Source organism: Dendropsophus ebraccatus, chromosome 4 (genome assembly GCF_027789765.1).
Source record: "Dendropsophus ebraccatus isolate aDenEbr1 chromosome 4, aDenEbr1.pat, whole genome shotgun sequence".
NCBI lineage: Eukaryota > Metazoa > Chordata > Amphibia > Anura > Hylidae > Dendropsophus > Dendropsophus ebraccatus.
The window spans coordinates 43479398-43501350 of NC_091457.1; the positions used below are offsets into that span (position 1 = coordinate 43479398).

Sequence of the window (21953 nt, forward strand, 5' to 3'; positions counted from 1 at the left end):
CCGATTAATGCCTTCACAGAAGCTGCTGTCAGGGGCTAAACAAGAGGGGGGAGGGGGGTAAGGGGGGGGGGCGCCATTTTAATTTTCGCCTCAGGCAGCAGAAAAGCTAAAATCGGCCCTGCTCCCCGTGGCCCCTCCCGCCTTTGCTCGCTCGCTTTCTGTGTGTGTAATAGCACAGGCAGCGAGTGGGGAACAAGAAGAAAGCAAGTGCTGACCTGACAGGTCGGTGATCACTACCTCCTCATTATTGCGCCAGTCACACATTTCATGCACGATCTGTATATACGGATGATGAGCTACAGATTGGACTTCGGAACTCCCATCATTCATTATGACGCCATGAGCTCCGACGCTGTTTAACTCTCCTCACTACTATTTCGGAGCTCCCAGCATCATAATGATGGGAGTGCATTCTGTAGCTTATCATCCGTATATACAGATCGTGCACGAAATGTGAGAAGGCGGCCTTAGTAAATTGATTGTGTCTACGTAGCTTGTGAAAATTTAAAGACCCAGCCGGGAGGATAGACAATTCTGGTGGGTAACGTGCACTGATATGTGCCAAAAAGGTGCCCCCTGCTGTGGTGTAATCTGAGACAAAGGTCTTAAAGGGATTGTCCAGCGAAAATCTTTTTCTTTCAAATCAACTGATATCAGAAAGTTATATAGATTTGTAATTTACTTCTATTAAAAAATCTCAAGTCTTCCAAATCTTATTAGCTGCTGTATGTCCTGCAGGAAATGTAGTTTTATTTTCAGTCTGACACAGTGCTCTCTGCTGACATCTCTGGACGAGACAGGAACTCTGTCTCGGTTTTCTATGAATCCCCATAGAAAACCTCTCCTGCTCTGGACAGTTCCTGTCTCCTCCAGAGATGTCAGCAGAGAGCACTGTGTCTGACTGAAAATTAAACAACACTTCCTGCAGGACATACAGCAGCTAATAAGTATGGGAAGATGTGAGATTTTTTTTACAGAAGTAAATTACAAATCTATATAACTTTCTGACACCAGTTGATTTAAAAGAAAAATATTTTCGCTGGACAACTCCTTTAAAGCAGAAAATCTCCAGCATTTCCACATTGGAGTCTACATTGGAAAATCCACATCAAATTGTACAAATTTTTGAATAGATTGTGTTAGCGGTAAAAATTAAAAAAAAAGGTCTTGCATCCACAGCAATCTGTCAACACCTGGGGATTCATTATGTATATGCATATCCATAACAAAACATCTGTAGCGCCACATCACTGCCCACATACAGATGATCCTTGTGCCAGTGACACAGTGCCTGACACTCTATAAGGGATGGGGAACCTTTAGCTCCACAGCTGTTGCAAAACTACAACTCCCATCATGCCGGCCACCCGAAGGCTGTCCAGGCATAATGGGAATTCTAGTTTTGCAACAAGATGGGAAAATTTGCCCCCCCCCCCCCCCCCAGGTGTTGCAAAACTACAATTCCTATCATGCCTGGACAGCCATAGCGAAGCCTTGGCTGTCTATGTATGATGGGAATTGTAGTTTTGCAGTAGCTGTAGGGCCGAAGGTTTCCTATCCCTGGTGTAAGTGCCTAAAGCGCCCTATTCCTGCTCTATATTATAAAAAAGAATAATGATAATAAAAAAAATACAAAGGAAGTTTATTTCACTACAAAGATTAAAATCTCATTATTCAGATAGCGAGCATCAAAAACGCGACCACAGCTAATTTGTCCCGTGACGGCTCCTGTAGCTCGCTCTGACGTTATATAGTAGCAGTTACTATGGCTACAGAGAGACTTGCTGCACGGAACACCGGGAAATGTAGTTTGGTGCGGATGCTTTACGACGTTGACTGTCGCATTGCAGCGGAAGTGAGTGTGCAGGTTGGTGAAACACTTCCGGTAGTGGCGGCCGGTGTTTCTTGCACGCTTTTTTCTTACTCGTACGCGATTTATATTCATTCAGAGACATGAGGGACGTGACCGGCTTCTTACAGCAGCAGCAGAGCCAGAGCTCCACGCCAGAGATCGCGGCAATATGGCACCGGCTGGAGGAGCTGTACAACAAGAAGTGAGTGCAGGGGGACTGATAGAGCACAATACCAGCGCCGGACCATCAGACTAATACGGGGCCCGGCAGCCAATCAGAATGCAGCTTTTATTTCTCCACTGTAGGTTACCATGAGACACGTGACCTGGCTGCAGTTTGTATTCGGTTTTGTGCTTAGATACTGAGCTTTGTTGCCCATAGCAACCAATAATAACAGCTTTAATTTAGTATTCTGCTAGGGGCAACTATTATATCTATGTTTCATCCATGTCGCCCATTGTACATGTCGTCATGGCTTCTGTGCGTGATGCTGTCACTTAAAGGAGTATTCCCATTTGGATAATGTCCCAAGTGCTGCTACTACCCAGTACGCATCTCGCCTTAGTCATCTCTGTTTTCTTACTCTGACATTCCATGCCGACATTGCTGCTGATAGTCGGAACGCCATCAAGAGAGCTGGGATAGGGCGTCATCGGGCTAAGGGTGTGTTCACACGTACAGGATCTGCAGCAGATTTTAAGCTGCAGATTTGCTTTAAATCTGCGCCATCAAAATCTGCTGCAGATCCTGTACGTGTAAACGTACTAAATTAACAGAGAATTGGAGGTAAGTGCTAGGTTTTTATTTTATACTAGAAGCAGCTGTACATTGGGCGTTAATCATATCAGTATACCCCTTTAGGTCACAGAGGCCACAATAGCAGCAGTTCACTCTTTGTAACAGGCTTTACCGGACCCAGTCCTAGGTCCGCATGTCAATCAAGTAAATAGATACTGTCTTAGAGAAATTACTTGACAGAAGCCACACTGCCTGTGTGAATGCAGCCTGTAAACACTGTGCTTTTGGTTTATGCAAGTTTTCATCCTCTAGTGAAAAGTTTCCTGTAACCAATGGCAAACACGGATCCTAAAAATGATCAAAAATATAGACGAGCAAGTCGCTCAGCTAAATGAAGCAAAACGCTTAGTTTGATCAGTGCTCCGCTCACCAAGTTTGCTGTCAGCGCTGCTCCGCTCCCTGCTGCTCCGCTCCCTGCCGCTCCCTGCCGCTCCACATTGGGTGTTGGGGAAAGGGTATAGGCACATGGAGTAATTCTCGCAGAAAACGCAATGCGGAATACGCCTCTTACTCCCCTGTGCTACCACCTGAAGTTCTGTCCGTCACATAGGATCCATTATATGCTTAGACGGATTAATGGTGGACAGTGGAATCTGCCCGACCATAGAATGGAGGCTATGGAGCCGGTGGAGATGGAAGGGGGAGCGAGTGGTAGATTCCGCACAGAGTTTTCCGTGAGAATTATTCTGTGTGCATATACCCTAAAGCTGGATAAAATCCTGGGAGAAGTTTCCCAGGATTGGATCCTGCTTTTCCAGGCATCCTGGAAGGAGTATCAGGGAGCAGAGCAGCGCTGACAGCCAGCTGACTTGATGAGCAGAGCGCTGATCAAACTAAGTGCTTCACATTGTTAAGACGAGCGATTCGCTCATCCTTTGTCAAAAATTTAGGCAAGTATAGAGTTTGTTTACCTGCCTTCAAAATAGCATGTAGGAATGCACCAATACTTTTTGTGAGAATATTAGTGAAGTGTAAGCAGGGTCTTAAATCTCTAGTTACTGTTAGAGGTATATTCCAGCCGTATTTCCCAAAGTATACCTCTAATGGAAGGTTGTAACATAGGCTACTGTACTGATGGATCAGCTGACACCCAAACACTGTAACCTGTCAGCAGAATGACATGAAGGTTATGGAAGTTGTAGTACATTTTCTTCATTGTCCCTAAAAATGACCTGTCTCATCTGTGATGTTGTTTGCAGGCTCTGGCACCAGTTGACTCTCCAGCTCCTGGACTTTGTACAGGATCCTGAATGTGCAAAAGGAGATGGGCTTATCAAAGTAAGTGTGCCCATCTTTGTATCCGTGTTCGCACTGCATCTACCTTCTCCAGGCAGTGGGATTCAAATGCTGATTGTTCGGGTTAGTGCAATCCAGAACTTTTGGCACGTTAGCTCATGTCTAGTTAATAGAAGAGGAGGCTGTAGTACACCAGTGCCACCGCTACACAGGGAACTGTACCATCACCATAGAGCAACTTGTCGGGGGAAACGGGTGTTGGCACCCAGACAGTCAACTAGCCACAGGAGTTTTAGGACTCCTTTAAGTGCAAGAACATATACCACCTTGTGAATCAACCGGGATTTGGATGGGAAGCAAAAGTGCATCCTCCTTATCACTTGGTGTTCAGGAGAGCTATAATTACAATAACTCAGCATCTGGGTAGCATTGTCTTCTATTTAAACAATAATTTTGTCTCGGCCTCCAGTTCACGTGCCACTGATGTAAAGGGCCTCGCACTTCCTGCATCCTAAGCGCACGCAGGCACCATAGCCATGAAGAGCGGTGCATGTATGCTGAGAAGCTGAAGCAAATTTCTGTCAGTGTCGCTGTTCCTGGTTACGGCACCTGCATGGGCTTAGGATGCAGAAAGCGCATGGGCCTTTACATTAGTAGCTTTCAAACTGGAGGCGAGACAGAATTATTGTTCAGATGGAAGAGGAACCAGGGATTAGGTGTGCCAGACCGCGGCATGGCTGCAGAAACACAACTCTTCTTTGACTCTGTGGATTACACAGATACTGTTACATGGACAGATAAATCAGAGGTGACGGGGTCGTGACTCCCGCCAAGGACAGGGGTCACTTTAATAGTGGTCAGTCACTTGCTCCAAATCATTCAGGCAGGTGCGCGCACCCTAAGAAAGACTCTGACGCAAAATTCAGCTTCAATCTCAGTCCCTGCAGTGTTAGCCCTTGGGATCATCACACGGCACTGAGGTTTTTTTTATAGAGAAAATAATAGTTTACACACAGTACAAAGAAAGGGCGTGTTTAAAGCAGATAGTAAGCATATCTATCTTGTATCCGACTGTGTTGTCCCTTGCTGTATTCTGAAATGTTCTCTTCGTGATCACAGCAGTTCCTTTGTTATACCTCACATCTTGTTACTATTGTATCAGCTCTTCAGGCATACTTGGCAGGATACAGGCACCATCTTAAATTGCATAAGCATTGCTCGTCCGTTTAAAGGAAAATATAATTTCTCAATATAAAAGTATAAAAACATAGAACTACCCTCACAGAGGTACCATGTGCACCTATATATTATCAAATCGCCAAAGAACCCTCCAGTCAAGGGTCAGTCAGAATGTCAAATCGCACAGACATAAAGCCTGGGGGGGGAGGCTCCTTCACAAGACCTGACTTAAATGTAACTTTTATTGTATATACCTAAAATGTAGATAGACTAAGCACGTTTAAAATCACACCCCACAATGCTCCGTAAATATATGTAATCTGACCTGTATGGTCCAGCTGTATTACTGCACTATATATTAGCAAGAGCAGGGTGGTTTTGATATTTAAAAAACTTTTACATGTTTGACTGCGTACAGCAGCATCTTGAAGAAGAATAGCTATCACCTATATAACACTGTCAGCAACTCTGGTTGGGTCTGAGTGCTGACACATTACCTTTAAATCTTTGAGTTGTTTTTCCTTCTTTAGTAGATCACTGTGGTGATGGTATTTGTTTTCTTTCTTGTTCCACAGCTTTATGAAAACTTCATCAGTGATTTTGAGCACAGGTACGCTTTCTGTTCATTGTCTCCTTTCTGTTATGTCCATAAATTCTGTTTGTTATACTTGTTTCCTCAGAAAGCTGGGTGACAACTAACATGTCTGCCATTATAGTCTCCTCTATCCCAAACTGCTAGGTGACAACTCTGCCTGCTTATATAGTAATCAGAGACTATAGGAAAGGGTTATCCTTTTTTTTTTTTTTTTTTTTTTTTTGTGGGGTAGAAATTGTCTGTAACGATTATGACTCTTGCCCTAAAATATTATAGAAAAAGTAGATGACTTTTTGCTTTTATAATCTTTAATTAAGGTTAGGTCAAAAACATATTTTCAAGAATTATTGGTAATTTTTCTAATGTTTCCATATACTGTATTTTAGGGCTGGGCCGATTCATTGTGTAAAAACTGAATATGACCTTGATTATCCAACCTGACCTTCTGCATGATTATTATTAACTTATTTTCCATTCATTTATAACCTGTTATAATGTTTTCCTAATTGTCAAGTGACATTTCTTTTTAGTCTATGTACAGACAGTAGCAATGACCCCTAACCTGACATCTGACATTCCTTGTCTATATATACTGTATAGCAGTGTCCCCCAACCTGCAGTTCTCCAGTAGCTGTGTGCTATAGCATGTAAACACTGGATATAGCCTCCGCTTCCCCCATGTATACAGCACTACATCTGGCCGATGTATATACTGCCCCCCTCCTCTGTTATCTGCAGTTTGGCATGCCCAGATGGGTGTGGCTTGTAAAAGGGGTGTGGTATAATATGTGCATTGTTGTTTCAGAATTAACCCTTTATCTCTGGTTGAGATAATCCTCCATGTGGTGCGACAGATGACAGGTAAGGAAAGGGATAGGAATGGGAGATAGGGTTAAGAAGAAAGTCTACATTTTTAATGATTTATTTATTTTTCCCTTCGAGATCCCACTGTGGCGCTCAGCTTTCTCGAGAAAACTCGGGAGAAGGTAAGCAGCTGTCAGACATTTATATTTGAACACACACTGCTTCAAATTGGTGGTATCACCTCTGGTACACTGCATCAGTGCTCTGTCTCCTTCATTGTTCTTGAACAGTGTGCCACTCCATTCATTGCAGCACAGTCCCACTAATGTAAATGTAGTCCCACTCATTTCTTTGTGTTTTTTGCGTCTTCTTTCTAGGTGAAAAGCAGTGATGAGGCTGTGATCCTTTGCAGGACAGCTATTGGAGCCCTAAAGCTGAACATTGGAGACTTACAAGCCACTAAGGTATTAAAGAAACTGTTAGACAGAATTTGGTAAACCTTGCTTTGTTGCTTTCGAATAAATGGGGAAGATTTACTAAAGAAAAACTGACAGCATGGATATGCATGTATGCATGCTGCATGTTTCCAATTATCCGCTAAGCACGGGCGCCCTATAGGTACCTTTGCCTTGTCTCTGTGATCCCGTGTTTTCTTTATTTCAGGCTTACAGTGTCACAGAGGCCGGTCTGTGACTGAATGATTGACAGCCGACTCACAATGAAATCAAGCTTAACTGAAGATGAGCTGGTTGTCAATCACTCTCGAAGGAGGAGAAGACCCATGTCTGTGACACTATCAGCCCAAAATAAGTTTATGAAATACAGGATCACTGAGACAATGGATAATGGATGTGCACTTTATAGCTAACTGGAAAGTGGCAGCACAGAGTTATGCATATCTGTGCTGTCCAGTTCCCTTTCAAGCTGTCTAGTGCATAAACTCTCTAGTCTAAATTTTTATCCAGTCTGTGTAAACCAGCTACATGTTTACTGTTAGTTGATGGGAATACTAAGTCTGCATCCCCTTTAAAGAATTCCTATCAAGACACAAAACGCAACAGTGGCCTCCACTGTGGATTGCAATATTTATATCGTAGGGATCCACAAGTCGGAGACTTCTGCTGTATACTGTGTGTTCCCTACTCTGACCCTTTAAAATTTATTATATATTTTTGCCCTTATAAACAACATAATAAACGCGCTATTCTTACCTCACCATGCCGGAGGAGGGAGCGCAGTGAGGTAAGAATATCATTTTTACTATGTTGTATGTAAAAAAAAATTTAAAGGCTTAAGTAGCCCTTTAAGAGAGTGGTATAAATTCATCTTAGTTGTGATTAGTAGGAATTATTGTGAGCCATCTTGACCCTTCTGAAAAGTGTCATTCATTCAGTTATTATTTTTTGCTAACAGATTGTAAGGGCATTGTATTTAATGTATTCCTACTTTAGTGTGTGTTTAGTACCAGATGTGCAGTATAGTATCGCAGCCACCAGAGGGAGCATCTCTTCTCAGTGATGTAAATTTACCATATACCACTCTGTATTACAATATGACTTTTATAATAATGTCTGTAATTAAGGCTTTTCAAATCAATTCCTTCTCACTTGTAAAGTTTATCAGCAGCGTCGCACGTAGCATGTGGCTTGTATTTCATTGTGATCATAGATGGCCATTGTCTGTCTTAGTTTCATATCTTGTTGTTCTTTTGCAGGAAACCATAGAAGGTGTGGAGGAGATGCTTGGAGGATTGGCCGGTGTGACATCTGTGCACAGCCGCTTTTATGACCTGTCTAGCAGGTATTATCAGACAATAGGAAATCATGCCTCCTATTATAAAGATGCTCTTCGATTCTTGGGTTGCACAGAGCTAAAAGACCTACCAGGTAAGTTCCCAAGATTTCATCATTATGATTCCTTCTCCCTGTGCGTGTGTTCTTTGTGTGTCAGTCAGTTACACTCTTGGAGTGGGGTCTGGCGGGTAGCAGTGCAATTCTACACATGATTTGCCATAGTCCTTAAGACTTTATAGATATGTTTAGTCCTATGCCTTTGCGTTACACTGAATTCACTATATCTGCAGCAATAAAGACCAGTCAAAACATGACCAAAATGTTGCTTAATGCACTGTTCTGAAGTGTTCTAGCAATGACTGGAGTTCTGTTTTCATCACATTGTAGTGTCAGAGCAGCAGGACAGAGCGTTTACTCTCGGCCTGGCTGGTCTGCTTGGAGACGGGGTCTATAACTTTGGAGAACTGGTGAGTTATTTTGCATACCCTGTGCTACTGTTCAGCTGTATAGTCCGTGTTTTAGGCTTCCTTTACACAGAAAGATTTATGTGACAGATTTTTTAAGCCAAACCCAGGAATGGATTTGAAAAGAGGAGAAATCTCAGTCCTTCCTTTGACTTGTTTTCTGTTTATAGTCTCTTCCTGGCTTTGGCAATAATATGTCATAAATCCCTCAGTGTAAAGGCACCCTTATATGTTATACTTAGGCCCCCGATGGATGTACTAAACCAGACTTGGAGCACCATAGATCCCTAAGGGGCTTTAGGTTGTCACTTCTGTTTTTCAGCATGACTAAAAACAAACAAACAAAACAATGCTTCTTTTAAAATATGCCTGCATTTATAACTACTCTTGTATATCAATCAGTTGGGGATGACTGAAAGGGTTAAAATGTCAAAAGGGTTTTTTTTGCCATGTGACAGCATACCATTATGGTGCGTTTACACAGGCAGATTTATCTGACAGATTTTGGAAGCCAAAACCAGCAATGGATGTGAAAAGAGGAGAAATCTCAGTATTTCCTTTATGACCTGTTACCTGTTTATAGTCTGTCCCTGGCTTTGGCTTAAAAAATCTGTCAGATAAAATCTGTCAGTGTAAACGCACCATGAGACACAGTTACAATACACCTGTCAGAACAAAGATAGTAAAGTCTATATTCCCCAATACAATGGTCTAATGACTGAATAATCTATCCATTGTTATTGTGATGATTAGGATTAACATTATATACTCAATACAAATACATTGTAAAATCTCTCTACAGCTGATGCACCCAGTGCTGGAATCCCTGCGTAACTCTGAGCGGCAGTGGCTGATAGACACCCTTTATGCCTTCAACAGCGGCAATGTAGAGACCTTCAGAGCATTGAAGACTGCTTGGGGGCAGCAGGTTTGCAGAGTGCTTTGTTTGTCTATCATTTAGTTCAGGGGTGGGGAACCTTTTCTATGTTGAGGGCCGGTCAGGCATTAATAAAATCATTCAAGGGCCGCATACTGTGCGCGGCAGTTAGTAGCGTGGGTTAGCAGCACCCGAGGCAAGGCAAAGTATTATTCCCCTAGTGCCCCTGCTATTGTTGTTAACCCTCTTTGATGCCCCTTGTACCTGATGTGAATCCTTGGTGATGCCCTGCAACCAGAGTTAACCTCCAGTGATGCCCCTGGTAGCTGTAGTTAACCCCTTACTGATGTTTCTGGTAGTCTAGTTAACCCCCAGTGATGCCCCTTGTAGCCTAGTTAACCCCCCCAGTCATGTCCCTGGTGGCTCTAGTTAACCCCCCTCCCCAGGCATGTCCCTGGTGGCTCTAGTTAACCCCCCAGGCAGGTCCCTGGTGGCTCTAGTTAACCCCCCTCCCCAGTCATGCCCCTGGTAGCATAGTTAACCCCAGTGTCTGCCCCAAATAAAAAAATAAACATCCCACTCACCTTTCCTCCTCTCCCACCCTGTCCAGGTCCTCTTCTCTCCCCTCTATTCTGTGCCCGACCTCTCCTGCAGGCGGCGCACGATGAAATGACGTCATCACGCACGGCCCGCAGGAGAAGAAAGATGTGCAGCACTCTAGTGGGGAAGGGGCCTGCACTCACAGCATCCTCCTGGCAGCTGTCACAGACACAGGAGGATGCGGCTCCTTCCCCTTTAGAGTGCCGCACGTCACAGGGGAGCCGCGGGCCACATCCGGATGTGTCAGGGGCCGGAGGTTCCCCACCCCTGATTTAGTTGTATGTTTATCTGGTGTTGACATGTTCTGTTTTGTCATGCTTCTTCCTACTTTTAGCCTGACCTTGCTGCTAATGAATCCCTTCTACTAAAGAAAATTCAGCTTCTCTGTCTAATGGAGGTGAGTGATTTAGTAAATGTTTGGGTGGATTTGCATTGCACACGTGAGATATAAGTTGGGATTAGAGATGAGCAAACCGGGTTCGGGTTTGAGTCCATCCAAACCCAAATGTTCGGCATTTGATTAGCTGGGGCTGCTGAACTTGGATAAAGTTCTAAGGTTTTTTTTATTTATTTATTTTGTGTGTGGGGGGTGGCAGATGTCTCTTGATAAAATTATGTGGCCAATTACTCTATTCTCTCGCCATCAGGACAGGAAGGGGACACTCTTTAGGCCTTCATTGGGTGGTTGAACTTGATAGACATGTGTCTTTTTCAACCGTATTAACTATGATATGTTTGTTGTATGCTTGCCAGTATATATTAGCAATATAAAAACTTTTGTAGCCTGTTAACAGCAAGATTTTACTTGTGAAAGCTGCATATAGAATCAGTTATGTATTGTGTTGATTGTAAATTACTATCTGGGGTTTATCCATAGATGACGTTCACACGGCCTGCGAATCATCGTCAGCTGACATTTGAAGAGATCGCTAAGAGTGCACAAGTCAATGTTAATGATGTGAGTGAGGAGATGACACAACTATAAAGTCACGCTCTGTCATGATTTTTTTTTCTCTATGTGATGTGGAGCTAGTGCTTATGGTGGTGCTTAGGTTAATGTGGTGTGTCTGTAATACAGTACTCAATTCCATATGAATTAAAAAAAAAAAAAAAAGTTGCATTCTCCATCAAATGCTTTATTACTAGAATCATTGTTTCTAGTGGACAATACAGCACTTCCTGGAGGTGCGTCATATACATAGTACCACAATACAGAACATTAGGGACCTTGTGTACTCTACACCTGAGCATTAGGGGGAGGAGTCACTTTTATGACTTATGTTATTGCCTTTCCCCCATGTGCTTAGACTGACTATGGCTGAAGAGTGCAAGGTCTGAAACGTATCATTCATGTTATAGCATGCTATAGCAATAATATGGCATATATAGGATAAACATCTTTGTGCAGTAAAGTGGGTCTCACATTGTGCTTCTTACTTCTCATAGGTGGAGCTTCTTGTCATGAAGGCGCTGTCTGTGGGATTGTTGCGGGGAAGCATTGATGAAGTGGATAAGAGAGTACACATCACATGGGTTCAGCCTCGGGTTCTTGATTTGCAGCAGGTATGAATTCGGCTTCTCCTAATAAAATGCTCCTGTTAGGCTGAAACAGCATCTCTTCTTTCCATGAGCTCAGCCTCATTAATGTAAAACACGCATCCAGGTTTTTAATGGACACCGAATGCAGTGTCAAGAGGCAAATTAGGTTCCACCCCTGGGATTGAGATCAGCATTTCCCCCACCTTTCATCACGACTGAAGATAAATTATTAAAAAACAACGACCTACATGCAACCTCTAATTCTTTCCACTCTGTTCCTCCTCACTGGCTTTCCCACTGCCTTTATACCCATGTCACCGCTGCAGTCACTAGCTGGCCACAGTGGTCTTGGGCCATATAATGCTGAGGCTAATGATTGGTTGGCACATAATTGTTGATGGGAATGTTAATGGTTCTTTTTAGAAACTATTGATAGCCCCCCTTAAAAAGGGACAAATACCTTTCCTGCTACTGTGTCACTGGTATTGAGCATCTCTAGTCCTTTCTTTGTGGTGCGTATGGGTCCAGGGATATGAGGTCACAGGTCCGGCCATCCATTAAACTGCTGTAGCAGTGTCCGGCCTCAGCCACTCATTGGCTGTGCAGACCTGTGACCTTAAAGCGACTCTGTACCCTCAATCTGACCAATCAATTAATCTTGTACCTTCAGATAGTGGTGCAAAAGTGGCCATGTTTTTGTAGCTCTGGATAACCCTTTTAAGGCCCATGTGCAGTGTTATTACAAGTGATGAATAGTTAAAATCCTGCCCAGGGCATTCCTAAAGATGGTGGGGAGGCAGTGCAAGGCTTGGGCACATACACTCTAGGCCACGCCAATTTGACACAGGGTTGCAAATTTAAAAGATGTTTTTTTAGGACAATAACTGCAACAGACAAAGAAAGGTATGTCTGTTACCTTCCTCCTCAGCGCCATTCCTTGGTCCAGAGCACTCCCTTGCCCCCATCGCCCGAGCCGGTCCGCTCCTTCTAATGATGGTCAATGGATCAAGCGGGGCAATGCTCCTAATAGAGCTCTGGACCGAGAATTACACTGTTAACTGCACAGGAACGGTGCTGAGAAGGAAGGTAAGAGACATGCTGTCCTCATCTGCGCCCCGTGTGCAATAGGGGGCTAGCAGAAGGTTAGATTTGTCTAGCTTGCTGATAGTTCCCCTTTAGGCTACAAACCCACTTGCCGGATCTGCAGCGAGTACCCCCGCTGCGTATTTGCAGCGAGACTCGCTGCAGATCCTGCCCCTATACTTTCAATGGCAGACAAACACGCAGCAGGGATGTACATCCCTGCTGCGAGTTTGTCCGCAGCCCGCCCCGTTAACCCCCAGGCCGCTGGAGCTGATACTTTACCTGATCCCAGCTGCGGCTTGCTTCGGCGGTTCCTGGTGTCTTCAGCAATCCGGAACCAGGTGTAGTATATGCTCCAGCCAGCCGCCCTCCCACCCGCAGCCCCTTCAACACCTCCCGCAACGGGGCGGGCTGCGGACAAACTCGTAGCAGGGATGTACATCCCTGCTGCGTGTTAGTCTGCCAATGAAAGTAAAGGGCCAGGATCTGCAGCAAATCTCGCTGCAAATACGCAGCGGGGGTACTCGCTGCAGATCCGGCAAGTGGGTTTGTAGCCTTAAGGGACCACTGTACTTGTAAGACTCCGTAGACTAGATGAATTTCTTTCCTTCCAACTAGTAGTCTACATGTATGACCCTTTTTTGTGTAATGCCAGGTTATTACCGTACAATATATGTATGTTTTAGTCACATTACATTTATTTTTTAACTTTTTTTTTCCTCCTTTAGATCAAAGGCATGAAAGACCGCTTGGAGTTCTGGTGTACAGATGTGAAGAGCATGGAGATGCTGGTAGAACATCAAGCCCATGACATCTTGACGTAGGCTTTCAATCACCCACTTTTCCTGAGATCGTACCAGTCCCCTCTCTGTCACCAGTTGCAGCTGCACTTGTGAGCCCAGTGCAGGGGTATAGCAGGACTGATAGGGATGGTTAAAGCCCACACTGCCTGGGACATCCGACCTGTTTTCCGGTTTTATCTAGAGGTGCAGCCTCTTTGTTATGTTATAAGGTTTGCTCCTGCACTGATAATGGCTATTGGCAAATAAACCAATTTCTGTAAACTTCTTAACTTCTGTTTCAACATCTTGATTACTCGACAAAACAATCTTCACACCATAGAATACATCTGTAATTTTGAGGCTAAAATATGACCGTGTTTTCAATACACTACTAGGCTATGTTCCCACTTAGTATTCTTGCTCAGTATTTTGCAACCAAAACCAGGAGTGGATTGAAAACACAGAGAGGCTATGTTTAAACAATGCTGAAATTGAGGGATGGCCGTCATTTAATGACAATGGCTGTCATTTTAAACCAATTGCCGTTGTTTTGATAGGTAGACTGATCAATATTTTAGATTTTTTGCTGCATCAGATAGGGCAATATCTGGGACAATATGGGCCTCACCATCTGTAGTGGAAAGCCCAAGTATCATTTTGGTCTGTTTGGTTGGGCTTTAGTAGAAACATTAGGAGAGGTCCTGCAGAATAAAATGTGGCCAGGTTCACAATGCATTTTTGTTTCTGTTTAACATTATGCTTTTTATTCTTAAAAAGAAGGATGGTGAAAATGCATGCTGCTGTGCCCAATACAAAAGAATCTGATTACCATTGACTTACATTATACAGGGGGGAAAATACAGATTGCAATGTATACTTGGTTAACTATGTTTTTGTGTACACCATAAATAAACATACTCTAATGATAAAACAGGCAAAAACACAATGTGAACCCAGCCTCAGGCTCTGTTCACATCATGTTTTTGGGGTACTTTGTTACTTTGGCAGCCTATTGCTGGCATATGTGTGCACTGTGTTCTCTAGGGGCCCATAGACTTTTTTTTTTTTTTTTTTTTTTATATATATTTTTTTTTTTGTAATAATTATAATGAATTAAAATGAAGGGTGCCAATAAAAAAGCCTTGTCCCACCAAACACAAGTGTAAAATAATGTTATGGGTCTTAGAAGGTAGAAGGAAAAAAACTTCTGTCAGTTCACTATAATGCTTACATTTCACATTGGATTTAGGATGCTTGGTCCTCAAATGCGTATCCCAAAACTATATTTGCATGTGTATGAAGTTTTGATTAATTTATAAACCATTGGAAGAGTCACTGGAAGTTTGATGTGATGCAGTCTCCATTGTGCTTTATTTTGCATGTAGTAGTAAGTTGGAAAGTAATAGTCTCCTCCACCACTAGGTGGCGCATTCTTATACATTCATGAATACTTGTGCTTAAAAATGTTATATTTTTACAGCGACAAAGTTGCACTATTCCGATATTCCCATCGTTTAAATGTATTTGCATAACTAGGGTCTGTCACAACTTTCTGATTATGACCTCTGGGACCCCCACCCATCCTGGAAATAAGGGTAACAAGGTCCTTTTTACATTCTCCCTGCACCCCAGCTCTCCCAGGGGACTTCCGCACAGATCAGTAGAGAGGAGGGCAATATGTAGGATAGCCATTGCCTGGGGGACATTCTCACAATTTGCCCAAACTTGTTAGGAAGAGAATACCCTTTTAGATACAAAGGCAGTGTGACTTCACATTGACCTAAACCAGTATGTTACAGACAGTATTTCGAAAACCTGTAAATTAAAAAAAAAATAAAAAATTGTATCAGTTGCTGTAGAGGAATTCACTCTTGCAAATACAGAACTGCGACAATAGAGTCTTCAGTTCTTTATATTTGTCTCCGGGATATTTTGAGACTCTCGGTGAGAACTTGAAGTTCCTGTGGAGGCCACCCACTCCTGGGAAGATTCGCGCCTCAGGTCTTCACTAAGTGGTAACTTTCACACACAGTATTTAGGTCAGTGTTTTCTTTTAGGATTTGTAATGCAAAACCAGAATTTGGTTGAAAACGTGGAAGAAGAACAATCTTTTTCTGATATGTTTTCTATGTGGTTATGTTTGTAGTTATGTTCATCTCTTCATGGTTCAGGAGATAGCTTTTTAACCCATTCCACATAAAAATAGCTGTAATGTTATGTAGCTGTAGTTCATACATCTGCACTATGGGGAAGGGGGTTCAAAAAGTAAGGTTTCCTATTCTTGCATGATGATCTTCTTTTAAACTGTCTTAAGTGCTGACATTATGCCTATATATATACCTTTAATGGCTTTCGGGTGAACATTCATTCAGCTGGATGCTTTCCCTCCTGATCCCTCCATACACGTCAGCATTTGGCTTGGCTAAGAATTTGTGTTCAGAATAGGAAGGTAAGCCCCTGCCAGACAGCTCTGCCTTCAGCTTCTCTACATGACTGCAAAAGGGTCAGGGAAGTTAAATGGGTTATCCAGCGCTACAAAAACATGGCCACTTTCCCCCTACTGTTGTCTCCAGTTTGGGTGGGGTTTTGAAACTTGGTTCCATTGAAGTAAATGGAGCTTAATTGCAAACCGCACCTGAACTGGAGACAACAGTAGGGGGAAAAGTGGCCATGTTTTTGTAGCATTTAAAGGGACTATCAAACATTAAAAAAAAAAAAAACATGGCCACTTTCTTCCAGAGACAGCACCACTCTTGTCTCCAGTTCAGGTGTGGTTTGCAATTAAGCTCCATTCACTTCAATGGAACTGAGTTGTGAAACCGCATTCAAACTGAAGAAAAGAGTGGTGCTGTCTCTGGGAGAAAGTGGCCATGTTTTGTGTGATCCTTCTTTTCTCTGACATTATCTGTTTGGGGAGAGTTGGGAGGCCTACATACACATTAAACAGTTAGTTGGGCCAACCAAAAATGGCGGATTAGGCTGACTTTTTCGCAAAAGTGTGGGGGGATCTTTAAGCAAAATTTCTCTGTCACATAGGGAGAAATTTAGTAAGGGTTTTGTGCCTGTTTTTAGGTGAATAATTGGATTTTTCACCTGTTCTATTTATGAACCAGTATTCGAGGGGCGAATATTTTGGGGATGCAACTTCTTAAAAATGTGCCTGTGAGCCAGCCAGGCCAGCTTATGTGATTGTGTTAGAGCTGACTGAGTGAGAAAGCACAAGTGGAGGATGATCTTTGCCTTCACGTTGTATGTGTTTTGTATAACATAGGTTTTCGTACAGGAGAATTTTGAATAATTCTTCTCACATAATTTGCCATTCATTTCACACTTCATATAGACATTGTATAGCTAAAACAGCACTAGAGGGAAGAAAAAAAAGATACTCCCAAAAATAGACAATGTACTTTCTGTAACTGTAGTAAAGGCTTTCTGGGCAATCTGCATTATTCCTATAGATTTTCCTAGCCAACAGTATAGGGGTTAAATATCACTGGACAAAAAAAATAACTGAGATTGATTATAGACAATAATTTTGTGATGGATATCAAATAATTAACCAGGTTTGCACTGAAAGATTTCCCAGATCCAACCTATTTGTTTTAGCTGAGGCTTGTGGTGAATGATCCAAGTACATTGTTGTTTTGTACTGTCAGGATCAAACTCATAAGGGCAGAGTCAGACCTCCTAAGTTTCCTTGGGTAAACAATATCAGGCAGGCTGATTTAACCCATAAGGATACAAATAACGAGTCTTTTATCTGTAAAGACTTGAGAATACCTTTCTTAGAAGATCTGAAACATAAACATCATTATATAAGCTGTCAAAGCCAAAAGCTTTACTATGGCTCCTCCCATTTACTTCAATGAGAACTGAGCTGTAGTAATCAAGCTTGGTCTTTACACAGTAGATGGCGCTGTCTGCTTCCAGCTCTGTTTCACTGTGTATACCAGCAAATAGCTGATTGGTGGGGTGCTGGCTGTCAGACCCTCACTGATCTTGAGGATAATCCAATAATACATTTTGCCTAAAAACTCCTTTACTGTCCCTTTTTTTTTTTTTTTTTTTTTTGTGGAATCTTGAATGTGTTGAGCTACACTGTGTTCTACTTATAGTGGTTATAGTTGGATCAGAGACCCTCCTCTAACACATGCACACTCCAGTACTAAATGCAGATTTAGAATAATTTTATTAAGTACAAAAAATACATATGGCGGTTCGGAAACCCCTGGAGCAGATATGGACAATGCAGTTTCTTGGGTTCCAAGTTGTCAACTTTCCACCACTATCCAGTGCTATAGACGCACCCACAAAGCCCAGGGAATTACTTTATTCTGGTCTGCTCTTGTAGTCATCCAAGTGTGACAGGACCCAGCCGGAAGGGATTAGGAATACGGAGAAGAACAGGCCAAGGCCAATTGCTTGTTCCTGTAGAAACACAAGTATCCAAGTGGTTAGAGGATGACACATCAATCATGGAGATCAGGCGGATGGCGGCAATATGACACAAAGCAGATGATGGCAGCATGACATGGGCATTACATTGAACCAGTTTCCATTGCTTAGCCACCAAAAAGTATGTTTGTTCTTACAGAATTCATGGCTGCTAATAGGAACGTCAGGAATGGGTCTCCGACAATGAACTCTACCAATGGAATCAGCAGTATATTTACTTTATTTCAGCAGCAACCAAAGGATCAATTCTAGCGTTATAAGTTGGATCCTCTGCTTAAAGGAAAATCTAGATAGCAGAGCTAAACAAAAAGCCACCATTGATAATTACATATATATTTTTTCGGGTAGCTTCACATGTATCGTATCGTAGCGGATTTGTTGGTGCAGATTTGTTGTAAATAACTGAACACACCATCAAATCTGCTGAGGATCCTGTACCTGTGAATGTACCCTTAAAGTGGTTATCCTGCGCTACAAAAACATGGCCATTTTCCCCCCTCTCTTGTCTCCAGATTGGGTTGGGTTTCAAACTTAAGGCCCTATTCCACGGGTCGTTTAGAGGAGCAATATCGTTCGTATTCGGCCGATATCGGCCGCTACGAACGATATTCGTCCCGTGGAATAGAGTGCAACGATCAGCCGACATCGTTCATGTTGAAAAACAAGCGACTGATATAGCAGCGATCTGCTGCCGTCGCTCCGTTGAATAGGAGCATCGGCAGCAGACGCTGCTATATCCTATGGGCAGCCCCCCCGCAGCTCCCCGCCGCCCCCTCCCGCACTCACCCGCTTGCTGCAGCCGCGTTGAATGAGGAGCAAACGAGCGCTAATAGCGCTCGTTTGCTCCTCCAAACGACTCGTGGAATAGGGGCATTAGTTTCATTGAAGTAAATGGAGCTTAGAGACGAGAGGGGGGAAAAGTGGCCATGTTTTTGTAGCGCTGGATAACCCCTTTAAGGAGGTTGGCAAATTCATTGATGCCCATGGGTGAGATTACAATATTACCCCACCCATTATATTCACTTTGCCCATGGTACTACTTCTTGGTACTTTTTACATAGTGTCATCTAGTGGTTGGTGATAGTATCCCTAGTGGTCTGGAGTTGTTAAAGGAGGCATACAAATATGTAAATTACTTCTTTTTCAATAACTCAAGCCTTCTAGTAATCCGCTGCTACTGTATATGCCCTGCAGGAAGTGGTGTATTCTCCAGTCTGACATAGTGCTCTCTGCTGCCATCTCTGTCTGGGCCAGGAACTGTCCAAAGCAGTAAAGATTTACTATGGAGAAGTGTTTCGTACTCTGACATCTCATCTGGGGCATTCTATACAATGGCTGAGATGTATCAATCTGAGACAAAAATCAGATACAATTTTGTCTCCGACAAATAGCAGCCAATCACAGCTCAGCTTTCTCATTTTGTAGACTGCACCATGCCTACATTTTATACTTTGCCTATAACATATTGCCAATACTGTATATAAGCACACAGATACATACGTACAGAACAGGCATCATATGATTTGTTATTTTCTCCACTAGTATGACAGCACGTATATGTATTCCTATAAGTTGGGTAAGGTTTATTCCTGTATATACAATATATAATAAACTGCTCAGTGTCCTACCCAGATTATGTGTAAGACTCCTTGTACAGGATACACTAAGGTCAGTCACCTTCCTGTTCTGTAAACATGGCCGTTCCTGTTAGGAAGTCTGTCCTATCACTGACCCGGCTCGGGTCTGCTTTGTGTCATGTCTGTATTACGATACAAAGTCATTAGTTGGGTTAAACTTCCTATTCGGGGGGAGATGGGTAAAGTCTATTAGTGTGAGTGGCACTATTTGTCTGAAGCAGATCTCACATCCACTTATCTGGGTCTGTTGCTCCACACAATCCATATCAATTTGCTGCTTATTGTCTATAGATTCTAGATCTCTGCACTGAAGAGTAATCCTTGATAAAATAAAGAATAAAATCCAGAACATGCTCGATTTATCATGTGGATGGCATTTTTAAAGGCAACCTGACATCGCTTTTATGCTACCTGAACCACCAGTACGTATAGGTAACCAATGTAATGTATTGATGTGACTTCTGCTGCGAATTCCGCATGGACCAGCTTTCAAAACAATTTAGCTTTTTTGCATTATCTGTAGGAAAATGTATCACTTCGGCCAAATTTAAAAATGTGGTGCTGACAGGGGGTGGGGGGGAACGTAATAAAAAATCTATACTTACCTGTCCCCATGCCCTTGCAGCATCACCAGCTCACTCACAGCCAGAGGGAAGTATCTCTGAGCCGGTACGTGATGTAGCAGGAACGGGAGCTGCAGGAGGCTGGCTGCCATGAGTGAACCGGTGACGCTGCGCAGTGGAGGCACAGGGACGGTTAAAAATAGATTCTTTATTATGTTCCCCCACCCCTGCCTGCAGCGGATTTTTAGATTTGACCAGAGTTGTCCTTTAAGTATATAGGCAATTGTAAATGCAATTTCCTAACTTACAAACAATGGTTGTTACAGATAGATGTGTATGAAAGGAACCTATGATAACACTGCATTTACTAAAGCATGCAATGGTTTATGACATTGACGACAGAGCTCATTCTTATCTGTAAGGCCAGTTTCAGATAAAAAAAAAAATGCTGCCATATTATGGCCACAAGACCTGGCCCAACCTTGGCCTAATGCCCTGAGAGGCCAGCGTCATAGGGGAACTATGATCTACACTCACCGGCCACTTTATTAGGTACACCTGTCCAACTGCACGTTACCACTTAATTTCTAATCAGCCAATCACATGGCTGCAACTCAGTGCATTTAGGCATGTAGACATGGTCAAGACAATCTCCTGCAGTTCAAACCGAGCATCAGTATGGGGAAGAAAGGTGATTTGAGTGCCTTTGAACGTGGCATAGTTGTTGGTGCCAGAAGGGCTGGTCTGAGTATTTCAGAAACTGCTGATCTACTGGGATTTTCACGCACAACCATCTCTAGGGTTTACAGAGAATGGTCCGAAAAAGAAAAATCATCCAGTGAGCGGCAGTTCTGTGGGCGGAAATGCCTTGTTGATGCCAGAGGTCAGAGGAGAATGGGCAGACTGGTTGGAGCTGATAGAAAGGCAACAGTGACTCAAATAGCCAACCGTTACAACCAAGGTAGGCAGAAGAGCATCTCTGAACGCACAGTACGTCGAACTTTGAGGCAGATGGGCTACAGCAGCAGAAGACCACACCGGGTGCCACTCCTTTCAGCTAAGAACAGGAAACTGAGGCTACAATTTGCACAAGCTCATCTAAATTGGACAGTAGAAGATTGGAAAAATGTTGCCTGGTCTGATGAGTCTCGATTTCTGCTGCGACATTCGGATGGTAGGGTCAGAATTTGGCGTCAACAACATGAAAGCATGGATCCATCCTGCCTTGTATCAACGGTTCAGGCTGGTGGTGGTGGTTTCATGGTGTGGGGAATATTTTCTTGGCACTCTTTGGGCCCCTTGGTACCAATTGAGCATCGTTGCAACGCCACAGCCTACCTGAGTATTGTTGCTGACCATGTCCATCCCTTTATGACCACAATGTACCCAACATCTGATGGCTACTTTCAGCAGGATAATGAGCCATGTCATAAAGCTAGAATCATCTCAGACTGGTTTCTTGAACATGACAATGAGTTCACTTTACTCCAATGGCCTCCACAGTCACCAGATCTCAATCCAATAGAGCATCTTTGGGATGTGGTGGAACGGGAGATTCACATCATGGATGTGCAGCCGACAAATCTGCGGCAACTGTGTGATGCCATCATGTCAATATGGACCAAAATCTCTGAGGAATGCTTCCAGCACCTTGTTGAATCTATGCCACGAAGAATTGAGGCAGTTCTGAAGGCA

General features: G+C 43.1%; 1 protein-coding gene across 2 annotated transcripts; it reads left to right on the top strand.

Moving 5' to 3' along the window:
• Positions 1–1770: 1770 nt before the first annotated feature.
• On the top strand, positions 1771–13893 carry PSMD13 (proteasome 26S subunit, non-ATPase 13). 2 transcript variants are annotated; one of them, XM_069965690.1, is made up of 14 exons: positions 1771–1867; positions 1950–2054; positions 3851–3929; positions 5642–5676; positions 6467–6522; positions 6604–6647; positions 6843–6929; positions 8180–8351; positions 8646–8725; positions 9525–9650; positions 10534–10596; positions 11077–11157; positions 11646–11762; positions 13550–13893. In XM_069965690.1, the coding sequence occupies exons 2-14, from the start codon at positions 1954–1956 to the stop codon at positions 13643–13645; spliced, it is 1137 nt and encodes a 378-aa protein (XP_069821791.1). In that variant the 5' UTR covers positions 1771–1867; positions 1950–1953; the 3' UTR covers positions 13646–13893. The 2 variants fall into 2 exon arrangements, with proteins under 2 accessions (XP_069821791.1, XP_069821790.1); XM_069965689.1 differs by lacking the exon at positions 1771–1867 and having other exon boundaries at positions 1874–2054.
• The last annotated feature ends 8060 nt before the right edge of the window (positions 13894–21953 follow it).